General features: G+C 40.3%; 2 protein-coding genes across 2 annotated transcripts in view; one reads left to right on the top strand and one right to left on the bottom strand.

Annotated features, from left to right (window-relative positions):
- The window catches only part of HSD17B11 (hydroxysteroid 17-beta dehydrogenase 11), a 38106-nt gene extending 26063 nt beyond the window's left edge, over positions 1–12043 (bottom strand). The window contains exons 1-4 of the mRNA XM_004756118.3: positions 11677–12043; positions 4947–5054; positions 2282–2413; positions 1238–1344 (exon numbers count right to left, since the gene is read on the bottom strand). Of these exons, the coding sequence (XP_004756175.1) occupies positions 1238–1344; positions 2282–2413; positions 4947–5054; positions 11677–11886 (557 nt within the window). The 5' untranslated portion in view covers positions 11887–12043. The remainder of the gene's footprint in view (positions 1–1237; positions 1345–2281; positions 2414–4946; positions 5055–11676) is intronic.
- Positions 12044–18101: 6058 nt separating this feature from the next.
- LOC101687430 (40S ribosomal protein S19-like) lies at positions 18102–18880 on the top strand. Its single transcript, XM_045079420.1, has 2 exons — positions 18102–18160; positions 18391–18880. The coding sequence occupies exons 1-2, from the start codon at positions 18102–18104 to the stop codon at positions 18830–18832; spliced, it is 501 nt and encodes a 166-aa protein (XP_044935355.1). The 3' UTR covers positions 18833–18880.
- Positions 18881–18892: the final 12 nt, after the last annotated feature.

Raw genomic sequence — 18892 nt, 5'->3', positions numbered from 1 at the left:
TATTTGAGAGAGAGAGAATGAAAGAGCACAAGCATGACAGGAGAGAGGTCAGAGGGGGAAGCAGACTCCCCGCCAAGCAGGGAGCCTGATGCAGGACTCGATCCTGGGACTCCAGGATCATGACCTGAGCCGAAGGCAGTTGCTTAACCAACTGAGCCACCCAGGCACCCCGGCATGGGTTTTTAAATGGGTAACTATTGGGGCACCTGGGTGGCTCAGTGGGTTAAAGCCTCTGCTTTCAGCTCAGGTCATGATCCCAGGGTCCTGGGATCGAGCCCCACATCGGGCTCTCTGCTCAGCAGGGAGCCTGATTCCTCCTCTCTCTCTCTCTCTCTGTCTGCCTCTCTGCCTACTTGTGATCTCTGTCTGTCAAATAAATAAATAAATCTTTAAAAAAAATGGGTAACTATTATAATTCTTTTTTTACAACAATTTCACTGTTTGGATGCTTTTACTACTTAGAATTCCAGATTATACTCTTTCTCTTTATACTGTTTTGTTCCCATAAAATTACTTTATTAAAATTTATTATTAACTTTTATTCATGGTACAAAAATATTCCTTCTTTTATCACTTCTTGCTGCTAAAAGGGATGAAAAATGCTTTAAGAGCCGGCTTCTAGGAGCACCTAGGTAGCTCAGTCCGTTAAGTGTCTGCCTTTGGCTCAGGTCTTGATCCCGAACTGGGCTCCTTGCTCAGCAGGGAGCCTGCTTCTCCCTCTTGTGCTTGCTCTCTCTCTCTCTCTCAAGTAAATAAACAAAACATTAAAAAAAAAAAAAAAAAAAAAAAGAGGGACGCCTGGGTGGCTCAGTTGGTTAAGCAGCTGCCTTCAGCTCAGGTCATGATCCCAGTATCCTGGGATCGAGTCCCACATCGGGATCCTAGCTTGGCAAGAAGCCTGCTTCTCCCTCTGCCTCTGTCTGCCGCTCTGTTTGCCTGTGCTTGTTCGCGCTCTCTCTCTCTCTCTGACAAATAAACAAATAAAATCTTAAAAAAAAAATTTAAAAAGAAAAAAGAGCTGAATTCTAATTGGATAACTTCCCTGCAGCCACCTCTAGAACGGTCAGCCAGGAGGGGATTAACGGTTGATAATGCTACTGTACAAGAGACTTTGTGCTACTTTCTATTTGGGCAACTTCAAGTTTATCATCATCAATGGTAGTTTTCATTAGACAAGATAAGAAATCACACACAAGTTAAACACAGAAATAAGTTAAGGGAACACAAGCTCACTTACCAATAAGCAAGCAAGAAGGGGACCCCAGTATGCCCAGCTGCTGAAGCCACAGTGACAATATGGCCGTGATTATTCTTCATCATTGCTGGAAGAAATGCTTTTGAAGTCTAGCAATAGTGTTTATGAAGAGAAAAAGATAAACTGTTATTTCTCATTTTCAGACCCATTGGGAATATTTCCAAACAAAACTATATTTTGTTAACATTTTTCCTAGAATAAAGGGGGGATAAAACCAATTAATTGCCAAATGTGGCAAATTAAGGCACCTGGACATGATACCTAGATTGGAAAAACTAAGCAAAGCAGTGGATACTGAAAACTTTGAGAATCCATTTCACTAAAATTGTGAACTTCTAATATCCCCTGAGCCTCTACATCTTTTGCCACTGATGTTTTCTATCATTTCATATATTGAATAGATATAATAACTAGAGTTATCAAAGAATTTATGTATCATGTGAAATTGTTAGAAAATAGTTTGGATATGTCATCAAAATACTGAAATGAATAGCAATCTTCCAGTAGTCACTGAACGGTTCATGCAATAAATATTTATTGAGCACCTACTATGTGACGGGGATTCAAAACATTAAGGCAATGCCCTACATCCTAATAAAGGCAGAATGACAGGCAGATTCATCAGTTATAAAGATGCATTTGGGGGTGACTGGGTGGCTCAGTGGGTTAAGCCGCTGTCTTCGGCTCAGGTCATGATCTCAGGGTCCTGGGATCAAGTCCTGCATCGGGCTCTCTGCTCAGCAGGGAGCCTGCTTCCTCCTCTCTCTCTCTCTGCCTGCCTCTCTGCCTACTTGTGATGTTTCTCTGTCAAATAAAAAAAAAAATCTTTAAGATACATTGGGTATCTTTAGCCTGGGTGGCTCAGTCCCTTAAGCCTCTGCCTTTGGCTTGGGTCATGATCCCAGGATCCTGCCCAGGGCAGACACTTAACGGACTGAGCCACCCAGGTGTCCTGAACTCTCCACTTTAAACATAGTCTTTGGGTTTTACAAAAGGGAATGTGTTCATAAAAGAAGTCATACCTACCCAGAAATGTGCAAGTACATTAACTTCAAAAGTCTTTTCAATCTGAGGATCTTGTGTTGCAAACAAATCCGACGTGTAGACGACACCAGCATTATTTACTAAAATACTAACATCTCCAATTTCTTCCTTCACCTTTAAAATTAAGACAATTATCTGCATCATGAAGAATACTGAAGGAAGATTTGCATGCAAGGATTATTAAAGAATTACGTGTTCCTCTATTAGATGTGGGGGGAAAAGTAGTTCTGTAATCTATGTGCCAATATGGAAGAAAGAACCTTTTAATCTTAGCTACTTAGTTTCAAAAGAGCTTCTGTCTGGTTTAGGCAGAAGTTTTCTTTTACAATTTAGTCTCTTGACTTTGCTCTGTTGATTTTACCTTGAGAGGCCTTCGGCTAATAAAAATGTAATCAGTGGCATAAAAAACAAAACAAAACAAAACAAAACAACAACAATAACAACAAAAACCCAGCATTTATTTTTTAAATACTACTTAAAAAGTAAGCAAAAAAAATTTTTTTAATGAGTTGGTAAATGCATGGACTATCTGGGGGTCTACGTAAAACTGATTATGCCATCAAGCTGGTCACACCTTCTATTTCTTTATTTTTGTAGTCACTCCATTCTGTTCCTCGCCAGCCTTCCTCCCGCAGGTGGCAGTTGGCAACGCTGGAATATCTTATCTGATATTTTTACGGTTCTTTGAGTAACTAAGCTTCTTAATGGAGTTACAATGCATTCTGTTATACATTGTGTTCCAAATAAAAACTAACTTCTGTTAGGAGTTATCATATTTAGATAGTGCTGGGGTGTGCTGGGGGACTGAGGGGGAGGTAGCAAATCTCTTGTTAAAGGCTTTCATTGTGTTAAACATTTTGCATGATTTCATTATTTATCTCATTTAATTCTCACAATAATTCTATGAGCTGGCAACTCTGGGTATGTTCACTTTAGAGAGGAGGAACATGATACACAGAATGGCTCCTCCTTGACCAAGGTCACATGATGATTCAAGGTCCCCTGGAGCTGAGACTCTCCCAGATCTATGCACCTCAGAGGCCAAGACAAACCTCAAAGCTCAAACAGAAAGGAGGCCGGGAGGTGGAAAATCCATCAGGACACAGTGTGCCAAATACAGAAGGCTTGTCAGCCAAAAATGAACTTCATCAGGTTGTACTGAAGGTATGGAAGAGTCAAGTTAAGATACTGGGCCCTTGATCAACACTATCTGTACCTACAGCCACATCTCTAGCACGATCTGAAAACCATTGTTCCGAAACATGCCCCTCAGATATGGAGAAGAACAGGACAGGGCGTGTGGCTGCAACGATGGAGCTGCTGTAATGCGTCCAAACTAGCACGACTGAAAATATAAACCGCTCCTTTATCCTGCTGAAGAATCTGCCCAGAAACACTTGTCCCTTACTTCGTCCTTGAGTTCCCCGTCATCACCTATTGTCTCTCCACAGTGTGACATAAAAATGTCCTGATACTAAAGTGGACACATCAAAATAACTTCCAAATATCTGATCATCACACAGCATGGGGAATATTTTGTTTAAGCATATCGCTTCTCCTTGAGCGATTTCAATAAAAACATCTGTAGGGTTAAAACACATGGAATGGGTTCAAATAATGAAATCGCCTATTTCCAGATAAGTCAAGGAGGGATCACTATGTTCCAGGTACTGATCCAAAAACTTTACATCATTAATTCACTTAATCTTCCTAACAATGCTGTGATCCCCATTTTATAACTGGGGAAACTTAGGCACAGAAAGTTTAAGTAACTCACACTCATATAGCCAGTAGTAACTGGAAGAGTGTACATTTCTCTAAAGGAAAATCATCCTTAATTTAAGTAAAATAGTGACGGTTAAATGCAGATGTTTTTTGTCTACTTAGCTCAGGCCTCACCAGTAATAGAGGCATTAGCTTGAGATACAAGGTTACAATTCAAAATTAGAAGTTAAAAATGTCTGCAAATCTAAAAGTCCCTAAGCAAGGAGGTTCTCACGGCTGGTTCAGTCAGAATCTTTATACTGTAATGGATCAGATTATCCAGGGACAAGGTCCAGGAACGTGTATTTTAAGGAATTCGCTCAGATAATCCTACTGCTTTCTTACTATTGTGACATTCAGTTAACAAGAACATGTATGAATGCATTCAGAGTGAGGCACCATACACAGCACATCTCAGTTGTATATAAGAGAGGCAAATCCTGCTTTACAGAGATCAATCTATCTATGATCAGAGCCTGATAAAGTTAAGTTTATCCTAACTCCTTAACCCAGTTCTTTGGGCGTCTGAAGACCCTGTCAGTGATTTGCAGTGTCATCCATGAATTTACTTGTAGCAGAATCACATGGGTGAGGTGTGGGTATGTGGGGTACTAAACAAGCAGATTCCTGGGCCCAAGCCTTGATCCACGAAAGCAAACCTCGGGGGCGTCATTTTTTAACAGGCTCTCTGGAGGATTCTAGAACACACTGAAGTCTGGGAAACTCAGTTCTAGGTTCTAGTTGTGGGTCCACCACTAGCTGACTGCACAATCGTGGGCAAATGACAAAACTTCTGCTAGTTTGTCAGCATCATGACCCTGTCAGCTCCAGAATCCCTCCAGGCTCTGACATGATCCGATTCTACCCAAATGCAAAATTTCACCTTCTTCGCAGAGCTGTAAATATCTTCTCGGTTACTGCAGTCTACCACAAAGGCATGAGCCTTCGCACCCAGTTTCCGGCATTCAGCAGCTGTGTCCTCAATTCCGTGCTAGAAAAAGCAACAAAAATTTGATAAAGAGAACAACGTAAATGACATGAACATATTATATCAACAGCTGAAAATAAATTAAGGACAGTCAGATTGTCTGAACTAGCGTTGGGCAAGAATTTAACTGGACAGATCTTTGGCAGGGATATAGGTTACATTTTGCTCTTTGTACTCTGACTAGTTTTTTATTTGGAACCAAAGTTAAAGCAAGCTTTTTAAAAGAAGAGAAAAATCTGGGGTGCCTGGGTGGCTTAGTTGATTAAACGGCTGCCTTTGGCTCAGGTCATGATCCCAGAGTCCTGGTATCGAGCCCCATGTTAGGCTCCCTGCTCTGTGGAGAGCCTGCTTCTCCCTCTGCCTGTGGCTCTGCCTACTTGTGCTCTCTCTCTTTCTACCTCTCTGTCAAATAAATAAAGAAAATCTTTAAAAAATAATTTTAAAAAGAACATAAAAATCTTAAGATACTGGTTTTGTATTCACAAATTTTAATACCTGTGAATAGGTGTGGTATGACACACATTGTGATATGACACATTCATATGAATGAATGTGAATGTGTGATAAATACTATCAGGATTTTAAAAAATTTGAGCTTTTTCTTCCATTAAAAACTGTCACTAAAAACTATTTACAAGTATCAATTTTCTAGCTGCAAGATAAAAAGGGGTTAACTCATTCATTCATTCATTCACTCATTCTTTTAACATTTTAATGTGTAGGTCACAGTCATGGTGCTTAGAAAAACCTTACAGAGGTTTGGGGGTTTGGGGAGTAGGAAAAGAATAAGTGAAACAGGAGGATTGGGAGGGAGACAAATCATAGGAGACTCTTAATCTCACAAAACAAACTGAAGGTTGCTGGGGGAGGGGGGTAGGGAGAGGGTGGTTGGGTTATGGACATTGGGGAAGGTATGTGCTATGGTGAGTGCTGTGAAGTGTGTAAACCTGGTGATTCACGGACCTGTACCCCTGGGGCTAATAATACATTATATGTTAATAAAAAAATAAAAAATCATATTAAGAAAAAAGAACAACCTTACAGACAGAAATATGAATGAGACAGAGTATTAACCTCAGCAAGCTCACAGTCTAGCAGATACATAAAGGAAGCATAAAATTTTTAGGTAGGACCCATGAAATTGTTATTATGTCGGAATAAAGGACTGAAAGCTGGCAGTTTCATATGGTTCAAACTAATACACTATGGTAAGTATAATAACAAAACAATATACAGAGAGTTATGGGGAACACAGAGGAGGGGCATGAAATACGATTCTAGAACAAAAGGTACCAGGGTGAGTAGAACAGACAGGTAAAGAGAAGGGAGAGAAGGGAGGCAAGAGCAGGCAGGCATAGTGTAAACAAAGGGATGGACAGTAGAAAGGTCCAGTGGGAAAATATTAGCAGACTGGCATTGCTGAGTCATAAAGCTCAAGGTCAGCAGGAGTCCAGATCAAAGGAACATTGTGTGTCATACTAGATTTTATCCAAAAAGTTGGGGAGGGTGGGCACTGACTGAATTACAGAATCAGATTTGTATATTATCCTGATTATTTTTGCTAACATATGGAGGACAGATTTTAGGGGTCAACACTGCAGGAAGAGAGAAACATTAGTAGGGAGTTTACAATGATTCAGCCAACAGATGGTAGAAGCTTGAGCTGGGGTACGACTGGAAAGAATGAGAAGAGACTGAGCCTTACAACCTATCTTCAGGCAAACTCAGGAGGTCTTGGCCGCTAGATGAGGAAGGTGGGAAGAACCGAAGCTGAAGCGTTTCCTTTTTAGTTGGAGGAAATGGCGACATAGTGTTGCAACAGTCAGATGGAAGTCACAAGGAGAGCGGATCTGAGAAAAGGAATGATGACAAGCCCAGTGTGGAGTGTTGATTTTGTCACCTGAAGTTCATAATTAGACCTTAGGGGTTCTGTTTTCATTTTTCTTTCTTTTTTTTTTTTTTTTTGTTTCCATTTGTGCTTGTTTGTAGGTTTGCCTTCACCAGTTTTGTAGATTTTTCATTGTAAAGAATGCCTCAAACCATACCTTGGACTGAGGGTTAGTCCGTGAGCTCTGCAAGCCAAGAAATTACCGTCAACTAACGCACAAGTGGACAGACTTACTACATTTACCCACAGAGAGAATGGCAGAGCAGAACAGTAGTGTGCAAATTTGCTGGTAAACTTGAACTCCTCTTGCAGGAAAACCCAAATCTGGACGGTTATGGAAAAAATTCAGTTTGCTCAGTGAACTTACTGTGTGACAGTAAAAGGAAATAGGGTGTTTTCCCTTTTGCTGAAATCTCTCCCACAAACTGCTGTTTGTCCTCTGATGAGGAGCCCTTATTCCCCAAAGGACATTGGAACATCTCAAGTAAACCTTATGTTGCCCTCCTGAACCTGACAGGCAGCTTCTGGCCCCTTCCTTTGAAAGTATAATTTCATTAATGTAGTATATACACATGATGGAATATTATTCAGCCTTCAAAAGGACCAAAATGCTGCCACATTCCACAGCATGGATGAACCTTGATGATCTTAAGCTTGGTGAAACAAGCCAGATACAAAAGGACAAATATTGCATAATTCTAGCTACATGAGATACCTAGCATAGTCAAATACACAGACACAGAAAGAAGAATGGTGGTTGCCAGGACCTGGGGAGTAACTTTAGTGAGTACAAAGTTCCATTTTGTGATGACGAGAAAGTTCTGGAGACAGATAGCAGAGATCATTTCGTAACAATGTGAATGTAGTCAACACAACTAAACTGAAACTTAAAAATGTTAAAATGGAAATGTTTATGTAATACATATTTTACTGCAATAAAGAAAGTTTTAAAAGTATATGGTACTGATTCTTTGGGTATTCACAAAATTCAGTCCTTAATTGAAACAAAGGCTACATAAAGCTCCATTTGCCCTTTATTCCATTGGTGGAGATTTGCTTAGTGCTGGTCTCTCTGTCAATGGGCAGAATGTGTAGCAACAAACATACCCGTACTTTACGTCTGCAATCATGCTTTTGCCCATTCCCCTGGTCTTCCTCACTTAGGGCCAAGGTCTGCACTCCGTACCTCCTGAACTATGCAGCAAATTAAAGTTGGAAATCATGCCACGAAAAATTTTAGACAGTCTCCATATTCATTTGGTGAGAAATAAAAAGTGGACCCTTAAAATTCTTCTCAGCACAATGGACCTGCTCATCATTCTTCAACACTTGCCTTTTAACCTTTTTCCTAATGTGCTGTACTCAGTCTCAATTTTTAATCCTGGGCTCTCTCTCAAGACTTTACTTACCCTTCTCGGCCCTCTTATCCCTGCAACTAAAGCTCTCTGCCCATTACTTAGACGACTAAACGTCTACATGTTTTTCCGATTGTTTCCAGTGCTTTTTTCATTCATTAATTCACTTTTCCATCTGATAAATAGTCTTTGAATATATTATAGGTGCTCACCACTTGCTATAAATCTATCTTCACAAATCCATCTAACCAGGCATGGGGGTGAGACTGGTCAAGAAATGTGATTATCTACATAAAACATTAAAAAATTCATGGTGCCCGTCTCAGTCAAAACACGAAGCTGAAGCTACCATGAATCCCTCCCTAAATTCAAGTTCCTTTTCTGTGGACTTCCTGATGAATAGGAAATGTCAGCCCTCCTCCTGAGAAGGATATCTTTAGGCATTGCTATCCTTGCAGCTTGACTTAATCTGAGAAATTTGTCTCTGGAGATAATTTGTCTTTGAACCCTGGGGCAGAGGCGGGGGAGGGGAAGAATTTGATCTGGCCCCTCCCTGCCCTTCCAAGGGGATCTGAAAACAATCTGAAGCATTCCTCTTTTTCACTCATTCTCCCCAGTCACCAACCCCAAAGTTGGACAGCTCTAGCTTCTGCTGCCTGGACTGCTTGAAATTTCCACCCTTACTCTCCGTGCCCAGTCAGGTTTAGTGGTTCTCACACTTTCATAATTTTAAAACCTGTAGAATTTCAGTAACAGTGGACCGCAGCATATATACTGAACTAGGGCTGCCCATCTTTTTATTTAGCCAAGTAAGGACATTAATACCAACACAGAAACTACCAGTTAGTATCGTTGTAATTTCACTAAATATATGGTATATTTCAGCCACAAAACAAGTGGGGATAACCTTAAAATAATAGATGGCTTATTTAAATGAGATGAATTTAACATAATAAATACTCACTACACTGTCCTTAATTTTCTGACCACTTCCGCTACTACTTCCTGGTCTGCAAAACCAGCATCATCTCTGGCCTGGATTACCACCAGTCTCCTAACTGCTCTTTCCCCCTGCAACCCAACAGCCTAGAATCTGGCTCAAAACCTTCCACTGGTTCCCCCAGGAAAAGCCCAAGCACAAACAATAGCTGCCAGGAACCTTGATGATCAGGAAGTGCTGCTGAAGTTTCTGGACCTGTGCTGTCTCATAAAATACAATGTGAGCCACATACTTAATTTTAATTTTTCTAGTAGCCACACTTGAAAAAATAGCATTAAGAAGTGTATTTTATTCAACTTAATATACCTAAAATATTATTTTGGAATATTTGTTATTATTACAAAATACTGTATTTCAACATGTAATCTACATAAAAGTTGTTCGTAAGATACTCAGCATTCCTTTTTTCCATACTGTCTTTGAAATCCTGGGTGTAATAACATCGACAGCACATCTCAATTCAGAGGAGCCACATTTCATAGGCTCAACAACCATTCAGTGGTTAGTAGCCACAACTATACTGAAAAGCACAGATCTAGATTTTTCTTTTATTTCTCTCCCTTCCCTCACTCAGTGCCATGCTCTGCATCTGCTGATCCTGCAGAGATACGTGAGGGGCTGCCTGCCTCTTCTGATTTTGACTCAACTATCTCCATCTCAGGAGGCTTTCTGTGTAAGCTCAACATGTTCCTCCCTGTCCCACCCCCAACCACCACCATACAGGAGTCCTTACCCCCTTTCATATTTTACTTTTCTTTATACTTACCACCTTCTAGCAATTGCATAATTTATTATACAGCATATCTTATTTACTGTCCCTTGTTCATGAAGTTTGTGTTTTTCTTACTGCTGTGTCCTTAGATCTGCATTAGAACAGTGCCTGACACATAGTAGGCACTCAGTAAATATTTGTTGAATTAAATGCACTCCATTCCAAATCAGAGAAAATTTTGTATGAAAGAGCAGAGGGCATTGGGAGCCAATAACACAGATGTGTAACCTAATTCTTAGCCCTAAGTCCTGCAATGTTAGCTTAAACTTCACTTTGTGAATGGATAGTAACTAACGTGTTATTATCCAGACCATATACCAGACACTGCTAAACACTGCTAGACACTACGGGTACTCTTTGGTATAAGTCTCCCACGCCTTTAAGGTAAGTACTGTTATTTCACCCATTTTGCAGGAAAGGAATCTAAAGCTCTAGAAGTCAGAAGGCAGCTTATGAAGAGGTGGAGGGCTCCGTGGACTGTGACCTACCTCCATGCCTGACATTCACCACCGATGACCGCATCAGACTAGACTGGGCCTCCTTTGTATCTTCCATTGCATGTATAATTATTTAAAGTCTATTTTCCCTACAAGATTGTTTGCCTGCTTGCTCTGTCCTTACTATCCCGCAACAGATACTCAATAAGGACTTGCTGATTGCTATCTCAATAATCCACTCACTGGGAGGACTCTTATTAATGGCCCATTCCCCGAATTTTTGTTTACAGCTACAGTGCTGGATATTGACTAATGGGTAAGAGATGGCTTTTCAGGCCTTCAGGTGCCTCACAGAAATCCCTCTGTACATCTAACACTGGCTATGTAAAAGGTTAGATTCTAAATCCTCCTCTTTTCCTTAAGCCTACACCTTTATTCTTGTAAAACATTATGTATACTGAAGAGTGTTTCCTTTTATTTTTATTAAAAGATTTTTTTGTTTCATTTTACTTTTTTAAGTAAACTTGATGCCCGACATGGGGCTGGAACTCAACAACCCTGAGATCAGGAGTCCCACGCTCTCCTAACTAGCCAGCCGGGTACCCCAAAGAGTTTTTTTTTCTTTTATATTGTTTTTAAAACATGATTTTATATTTTTTTATAAAATCAATTTTATATTGTTTTATATTGTTTTTCTTTTATATTGTTTTTAAAACATGATTTTAAGAATTATTTTTTGGCAATTGCTATGATACAGTAATGTTCTTTTCTGTTGGGTATCTTTTAAACCCAATCAGCCCAGTAACGGCAAGTAGGATTTTTCTCTTAATAGGTTCAAAGTTCTTAATAGGCTAACTTAAAACCATTACTCTTTCCATTTGTTTAAGATAGAGGATCAGTGAAATCAGGCTCTGGAGGAGATCACAAATTCTTTTCTGGGCAAAAGTAAGAATACATTTACAATGCAAAATTAGTGATGGGTAGTAACCGCGAATCTTATATCCTCTAGGTCCATTTATCCTGTAATCATAAACATTAATGGATCTATAAAATGCCAATAGTCATTTTCTTCTCCCTACTTCATAGAGATGCTGTCCGGGCTTGTTGCCTACAGAATGCATCCATGACTACAATTAAAGGTGCCAGAAGGTAAAACACAGGAAGCATGATTACCTTATTTATATCCCAAAGAACCAGTTTGCTTTTACGTTTGGCAAATTCATAGGCAGTTAGTCTCCCAATTCCGTGTCCAGCTCCAGTAATCAGGACGATTTCCCCAGTAACTGATTTTCTCTTCTTAGGAATAAAACGCTTCAGGAGAGACTCTAAGGTGAAGATGACGAGTAAAGGCAGAAGCTGGAGGCACTGCAGAAAGAATTTCATCCTTTCCGTTGTCGTGAGCTGTGGGCGCGCTTCCTTCCCCCAGTCCCTCCAAACTGCTTCTGGGGGGTGGTTCCGTCACACACCCGCGAGCACAGAAGCAGGGCAAGGAAGGGCTCCTTTTATCCGAGAGAAACAACTCTGAGACCGTTCCTTCCGCTGGGCTGGGCTTGGTTAGGTCTTTCACAATTGGCTCGGGCTGCAGTGCGGAGCGGCCGCTCGCCCGCTCAGAAATCTGGGAGGGACAAAGTCCAGAGGAGGGCACGGCTTCGCGGTCCGCTCGGCTTTGACCCACTACCTCGGGGTCTGGCGAGCCGACCTTCGGGGCACAGCTCCCGCTTGTTTTCCTAAATGTGGTAATTCCTCTCCAAGTTCCAAAGATAGCTGGCAGTGTCCGCAGTCCAGATGCTTCTTTGAAACTTGATGCTCACCATTAGCGAAGGGATGCAAATGCAGCTTCCCGTCTTAAAAGGAACGTGGGGAGAAGGTCAGTTGTTCCGCAAGCCCCCGCTCCCCCACCCCGAGATCTTAGGTCTCACATTTTAGTTTGAACTAAACGCGATTTCTGGAGGGCACAGAAAACGTTGTCCTTTCAAGGGCAGCGATAATCAAGGGCCAGGAAAAATCGTATCATACCATCCTTACGACCCTTGTTTCGACAAGGAAGAGCAGTATATTTGGATAACCTTTTTCACTCAACCTGTTGCAATTTGTGGGAACAAAAAACACAACGTATCACACTTATGTAATTGTATCTTTATCCAGGTTAATAAATCACTACTTCCAGAATGAATAATAAAATAGAAAATCACCTTGCATAAAGATGATCTTGATAGTCATTCAAATTGTGTGACCCTGCAGTGCTTGGAAAGAGATTTCTGCCATGTGGATGACTGCCGATCACTTTATATTTAAGAGGCAGGAAAATCACAAAGAAAATGAAGTTCATAAAGAATTCATACATCTATCATCTACAACTGTTTCTTATAGTTTTCAAATCCAAGTTTACAATAGTACAAATACTTGCATAGAAAGTTTCCGTTTCCAGAGCTTTTTTTCCACATATATTGTCTCATTGGATTTTTTAAAGGGGCTCTTAAAAAGTAGAGAAGAAAACTGTTTATCTCCCTATCTTATAAATGAACAGATCAGCTGGATTAACTTTTTAAAGCTCCCTCAACAAATAAATGCATAACTGGGGCTAGGGACAGGTTCAGTGTTTGTCAGAACTTTTTGTCCAAGATCTATGGGAAGAAAATACACTTTATATGTGTATGTGTGTTTGCTTTCATATATGTTGACTTTCATATATGTAAACTCTGTCTCTAATATTTTTTATTAAGCAAATTGTATTTGGAGGACCTGACTGGCTCGGCTGAGAGACCATGTGATGCGGGAGTTCAAGCCCCACCTTGGGTGTGGCAATCACTTAAAAAAATAAAATCCTAAAAAAAAAAGAAAGAAAATTGTATTTAAAGACAACCATGTAGTTTTTTAAAAAATTTATTTATTTGACAGATCACAAGTGGGCAGAGAGGCAGGCAGAGACAGAGAGGGGGAAGCAGGCTCCCCACTCAGCAGAGAGCCCGATGCGGGGCTCAATCCCAGAACCCTGGGATCATGACCTGAACTGAAGGCAGAGGCTTTAACCCACTGAGCCACCCAGGTGCCCACGAATAGGCATTATGCCAAGTGTTTCACATATAGTCACAGTTCATTTTACCCTCTCAGCACTCTAAAGAAGTAGCTTCAATGGAATGTCTATTTCATGAATAAAGAAACAAAGGATTAAGAGAAATAAGTAGATCACCTGAGGTCATAGTATAAATGGTTGAGCTGAATTTAGATCTAGGCCATTATCACTATGCTATGTTGCCTTTTTTCTTAGGGCAAAGAAGAAAAGCCAAGCCACCGCTAAATCACTTTGAAAAATTCAAAAGGATTAAAAACTATTACTCATAATACCTTTTATTATTCATAACTCCTACAGCATTCATAACACCTCCCCCTTATACCGTTAGAGTACAGCCATTAAAACAAGGATTTTATTTGTTGATTTTAGAGAGCAAGCACGTGCCAGGGTGTGTGTGTGTGTGTGTGTGTTGTAGTAGGGGAGGGAGAGAGAGAATCCTAAGTGCAGAGCCTGACTTGGGGCTCAATCTCAGGACCCTGAGATCACAACCTAAGGTGAAATAGAGTCAGATACTCAACTAACTGAGCCACCAGGCACTCTTAAAACTAGGATTTTGAATTCCTGCCAACTTTTTATTGGCTATGTGATAGCTGGTTAATTACTTATCCTTTCCTGAGTTCTCAGTTAATTCATCTGTAAAATGGATACACTAGCAGCTTGGTTGAGTAAATGAGATATTTCAAAAGCACAGAGCTGACATCTTACATACAAATATACTTAATGAATGATAGCTACTACTGTATTTTAACCAATCATAAGTAAGAGTTTATGTTTGCCAGGCTGGCTCTGTAGAGTCCTAGTGGATTCAGAAGGAAAGGCCACCATACTTTGCAATTACATAGGCCAGTTAAGAACTTTTCCCTGTTACTTTAAAGAACACTGAGGAAGAACATTCAGAAATGATTGCCAGACTGTGCTAAAGGAGATGTTCCAATAGTTTTTCAGTCATTCTAGGATAGAATGTCCTTCATACTTGGCTCTGACATCTGATTTTTAGAGCTGGAGGGATTTAAATGTTAGCTTGTTCAACCACATTTTTTTTAAAGCAATGAATCTATGAATTCAAAGTAAATAATATATCTGGTTCAACATATAAAAATATGTAAAATAAAAATGGTTATATAGTATATAAATATATAACTATTTTTATATATTTATAAATTATTATGCATATATATTATATATATGCAAATATATAAAATAAAAATGGTTCGACAAGCCACCTGGATGGCTCAGTCTGTTAAACGTCTGTCTTTGGCTCAGGTCGTGATCCCATGGTTCTGGGATCAAGTCCCACATTGTGCTCCCTTCTCAGAGGGGAGTCTGCTTCTCCCTCTGCCCCCCATTTGTTCTCTCAATACCACTTTTGCTCTCTCATTCAAATAAATAAATAAAATCTAAAAAAAAAAATGGTTCAGCAGGGTTGATGATAAAAACCAATAGTTCTCAGTCCCACCCTGGTCTAGCTCTTCAGATTAAACACTTGCAGCCCTTTTAGTTGTCTCTTGTACAGTTGACATCTATGCTCCCAAGAAAGGCTTACAGTGTCATTTCTTAATACTAGACATGATTAATTGATTTTCTTTCATGACAGCTGAGGATATAGTTCACTTATTCTACTCCTAACACCCTTCTCCCTATATATTCCCAATACAATTATGTCACTATTCTCACTACTTTTGTTTGGCCACACTTAAAAAAATTTTTAATTATTTTTTAAAGATTTTATTTATTTATTTAGCAGAGAGAAAGAGAGAGAGAGAGAGCTCAACCAGGGGGAGCCAGAGAGGGAAAAGCACCTGGGATCCTGAACTGAGCCAAAGGCAGAGGATTAACGGACTAAGCCACCAGCCTTTCCTGTTTATATTTAAAACTTGTACACTTTTTATGTCTTATTCCTGCCCCTGTATGATGAAACTTCTGGCTTCCCATTCTGTTAAAGTAGGGTAAGCCCTATTGTTTTCCTCAGCTGTCCATTCCTACTTTGTCATATCTGGTTAACTTTCATATTTTCAGGACTGATCATATCTATATTTTGTAACTATAACATTTTCAGTGCTTGGTATATGTTGATTCTGAAAGCAAAAATCAACAGATAACATTTACATTCTTATGACTAAATAGTGGTCTTCCTCAGCAAGAGGCTGCTATTAGACGAACTGGGGCAGACTGGACTAGAAGAAATCAGAGTCAAAACTATTCATCCTTGGCCTTTATGAAGAATGAGGCGGCATAATGTCAAAGCAAAAACTCTAAAGTTAGGTTGGAATTCCAGCTGTCACTCTCTAGTTGTGGGATTTTCAACAAGTCATTTAAATTCTCTGTTTAAATTTCCTTCAACATGCATTAACTTATTAAGAGACAGGACGGGTGGCTGATTGAAAGAACACAAAAGATACTAAGAAAAGACTTACCATAAGGGAAAGAGAAAAGTAGGCTACTTCTGACCCAGGGGATTATGGAAAAGGAGAGAGGACAGCAGTAGAGGCAAGTATTAAGAGTCTAGTAACAAGACTTCTCATTCCAACCTTTATTGCTATGTTGCTGTTTATCTAGTTTCAACTTCTATAATGCCTACTTCTCCATGTTTTGAGGAATAAAGTTTGGTACAATGTTAATGCCTTTCCATTGCACTTGGGATAAACTGCTAATTCCTTACCATAGCCTATAAGACCTTTTGTGATTTGGTTCTTGGGTCAAGGTTTTTACAGAAAATAAACCTATAGTAGCTTAGTCATAAAGGGGACTATTTTCCTTATCAGCCCAGAAGCAGCCAACGTGGGACTCGTGCAACTACTTGAGGAAATAACAACAACAACAATAAACAAATAACCCCCCCCCCCATCCTCAGGTTTTTTCTTGTACCCTATTCTGTCATCCACGTGTATGGCTTTTGTCATTAGAATCTCAAGATGGCTGCCCCTTCTCTAGGAAATGTGCCCTCCTTTCAAGTGGAATAAAGGAGGGAGGGGAAATTGCAAAGTTAATAAATCACCAGTCTCTTTTGGCCAGGAAAACAATGGCCTTCCCAGAAAGCCCACACGGTAGGCTACCACATTCATCTCATTGGCCAGGAAAGGATCGTGTGGCCCCCTTAGCTGCCATACGGGGTAAGCTTTTTTTTTTTTTTTTTAAAGATTTAAAAAACCCCAAACACCAATTTTATTTATTTATTCAACAGAGAGAGAGAGAAAGTGGGGGGGGGGGTTGTGACAGAGGGTGAAGCGGGCTCCCCACTGAGCAGTGAGCCAGACGTGGTGCTCCATCCATTCCAGGATCCTGGGATCATGACCTGAGCTGAAGGCAGATGTTTAACCAACTGAACCATGCAGGTGCCCCAACTGGACACATTTCTACATATGACATGGAAGAAAGAAGAATGAATAAATGGGTGTTGGGAAATAGACTGCTGCATCCGACATCCTGGCTACCTCTCTGGATTCACTGCAGATCACACTTTCTGGTAAACTACTATGCCTTAGCGCATTGACCTGTCTATTCCTTGATTATGGCCAAGCTCTTTTCTACCTTAGAGATTTTGCACTTACAGTCCTCTCTGCTTGGAATACTTTCCCCCCAGGTTTTCCAGTGGCTGGCGGCTTCATATCCTTAAATATTTCTCAAGAGTGATCTCAGAAAGACAACTATCATATGATCTCCCTGCTATGAGGAAGTTGAGAAGCAACGTGGGAGTTTGGGGGGTAGGAGAAGAATAAATGAAACAAGATGGGATTGGGAGGGAGACAAACCATAAGAGACTCTTAATCTCACAAAACAAACTGAGGGGGACTGCAGGCAGGGGGGTAGGGAGAGGGTGGTGGGGTTATGGACATTGGGGAGGGTATGTGCTATGGTGAGTGCTGTGAAGTGTGTAAACCTGGCGATTCACAGACCTGTACCCTTGGGGCTAATAATATGTTCATAAAAAATTTTTAAAAATTAAAAAAAAAGAGTGATCTCCTCAGAGAAGTCTTTGCTGACATTCTTCTCCTATAATATAGTTACTCCAGTTTCTATTATTCTTTTATGCAGCAAGTCATCTACTCCCTTCATAACACTTTTCCTAATAGGCAATTCCTAGTTTGTTTAGTTATTTATAGTTCATTTATCTCCCCTAGACAGTAAGTTTCATGAGAGCAGGGCCTTGTCTGTCTTTCCACAACTTTATTCCTGGAACATAGACCACTGCTTGGTAAATAGCAATATATAAATATTGTTATGTAATGAAATGAACACAACAAGGGAGAAACAGTTGAAATTATTAATCACTTTTAATTTTAGTATGCCTGAAATCAATTCCGGTAATCACATATATTGCTTTCCTATTAGAAACATTCATTAGGCAGCATCTTTTGCCTATCTCACCAACTATTGAAAGAAGCCCTTAAAGATGGTTTGTGGTTACTAAATAAAAAATTAAATAAAATACAAAAGCCCTCTCTTCTCTCTACTTATGTTCTAATGATACCCACTTTCTTTGGGATTTAGATAAATGGAAGGTAGTATAAAACAGTAAATATTAGAGATGGCATTTCGGTTCTGCCCACGAGTGGGCAAGAGCCATGCTCACTACACTCTAGCACAGTCTAGTAGATGTTCTCAAAGGGTGGAAACTCCCCCCTCCCACACCGAGACCTGCTGTCTGAGCTAACTGTGGTATATCCTACTACTGAGGAGTTGGTTTTGTTTGCATGGCTGCATTAATTCTTTAAGCTAAGTCCATTCCAATCTCTCCTTATGGAATGTAGTTAGAAAACTAGATCTTGAGGAAAGTTCTGTAAGAATAACTGTCTCTCTCCTGTTTCTGGTCAAAGGTTTTGTGCCTTATTTCACTGCCTTATTTCTCTTCTTCCTAATGACTCATTTGTCAGCATACTTATTTCCCAGCATACTGGGAAGCTGAAAGTCCCTGAATGGGTGGACACCATCAAGCTGGCCAAGCATAAAGAGCTTGCTCCCTACGATGAGAACTGGTTCTACACACGAGCTGTTTCCATAGCACGGCACCTGTACCTCCGGGGCGGCACTGGGGTCGGCTCCATGACCAAGATCTATGGGGGATGCCAGAGAAACGGGGTCATGCTTACCCACTTCAGTAGAGGCTCCAAGAGCGTAGCCCGCAGGGTCCTACAAGACCTAGAAGGGCTGAAAATGGTGGGAAAGGACCAAGATGGGGGCCCCAAACTGACACCTCAGGGACAGAGAGATCTGGACAGAATTGCCGGACAGGTGGCAGCTGCCAACAAGAAGCATTAGAACAAATGCTGGGTTAATAAATTGCCTCATTTATAAAAGAAAAAAAAATTAGGGGAGCTA

The sequence above is a fragment of the Mustela putorius genome, unplaced genomic scaffold, assembly GCF_011764305.1.
Source record: "Mustela putorius furo isolate JIRA1106 unplaced genomic scaffold, ASM1176430v1.1 tig00000382_pilon_pilon_pilon, whole genome shotgun sequence".
Classification (NCBI taxonomy): Eukaryota; Metazoa; Chordata; class Mammalia; order Carnivora; family Mustelidae; genus Mustela; species Mustela putorius.
The sequence above is the reverse complement of the archived record's forward strand: the minus strand, read 5'-3'. Positions and strand labels throughout refer to the sequence as shown.

Excerpts from the sequence above, each read along its gene's own strand:
- LOC101687430 (XM_045079420.1), top strand. The coding sequence starts at position 18,102 with ATGGCATTTCGGTTCTGCCCACGAGTGGGCAAGAGCCATGCTCACTAC. Across the intron at positions 18,161-18,390 it reads GCTCACTACACTCTAGCACA|GTTTTGTGCCTTATTTCACT; the intron begins GTCTAGTAGATG and ends TTCTGGTCAAAG.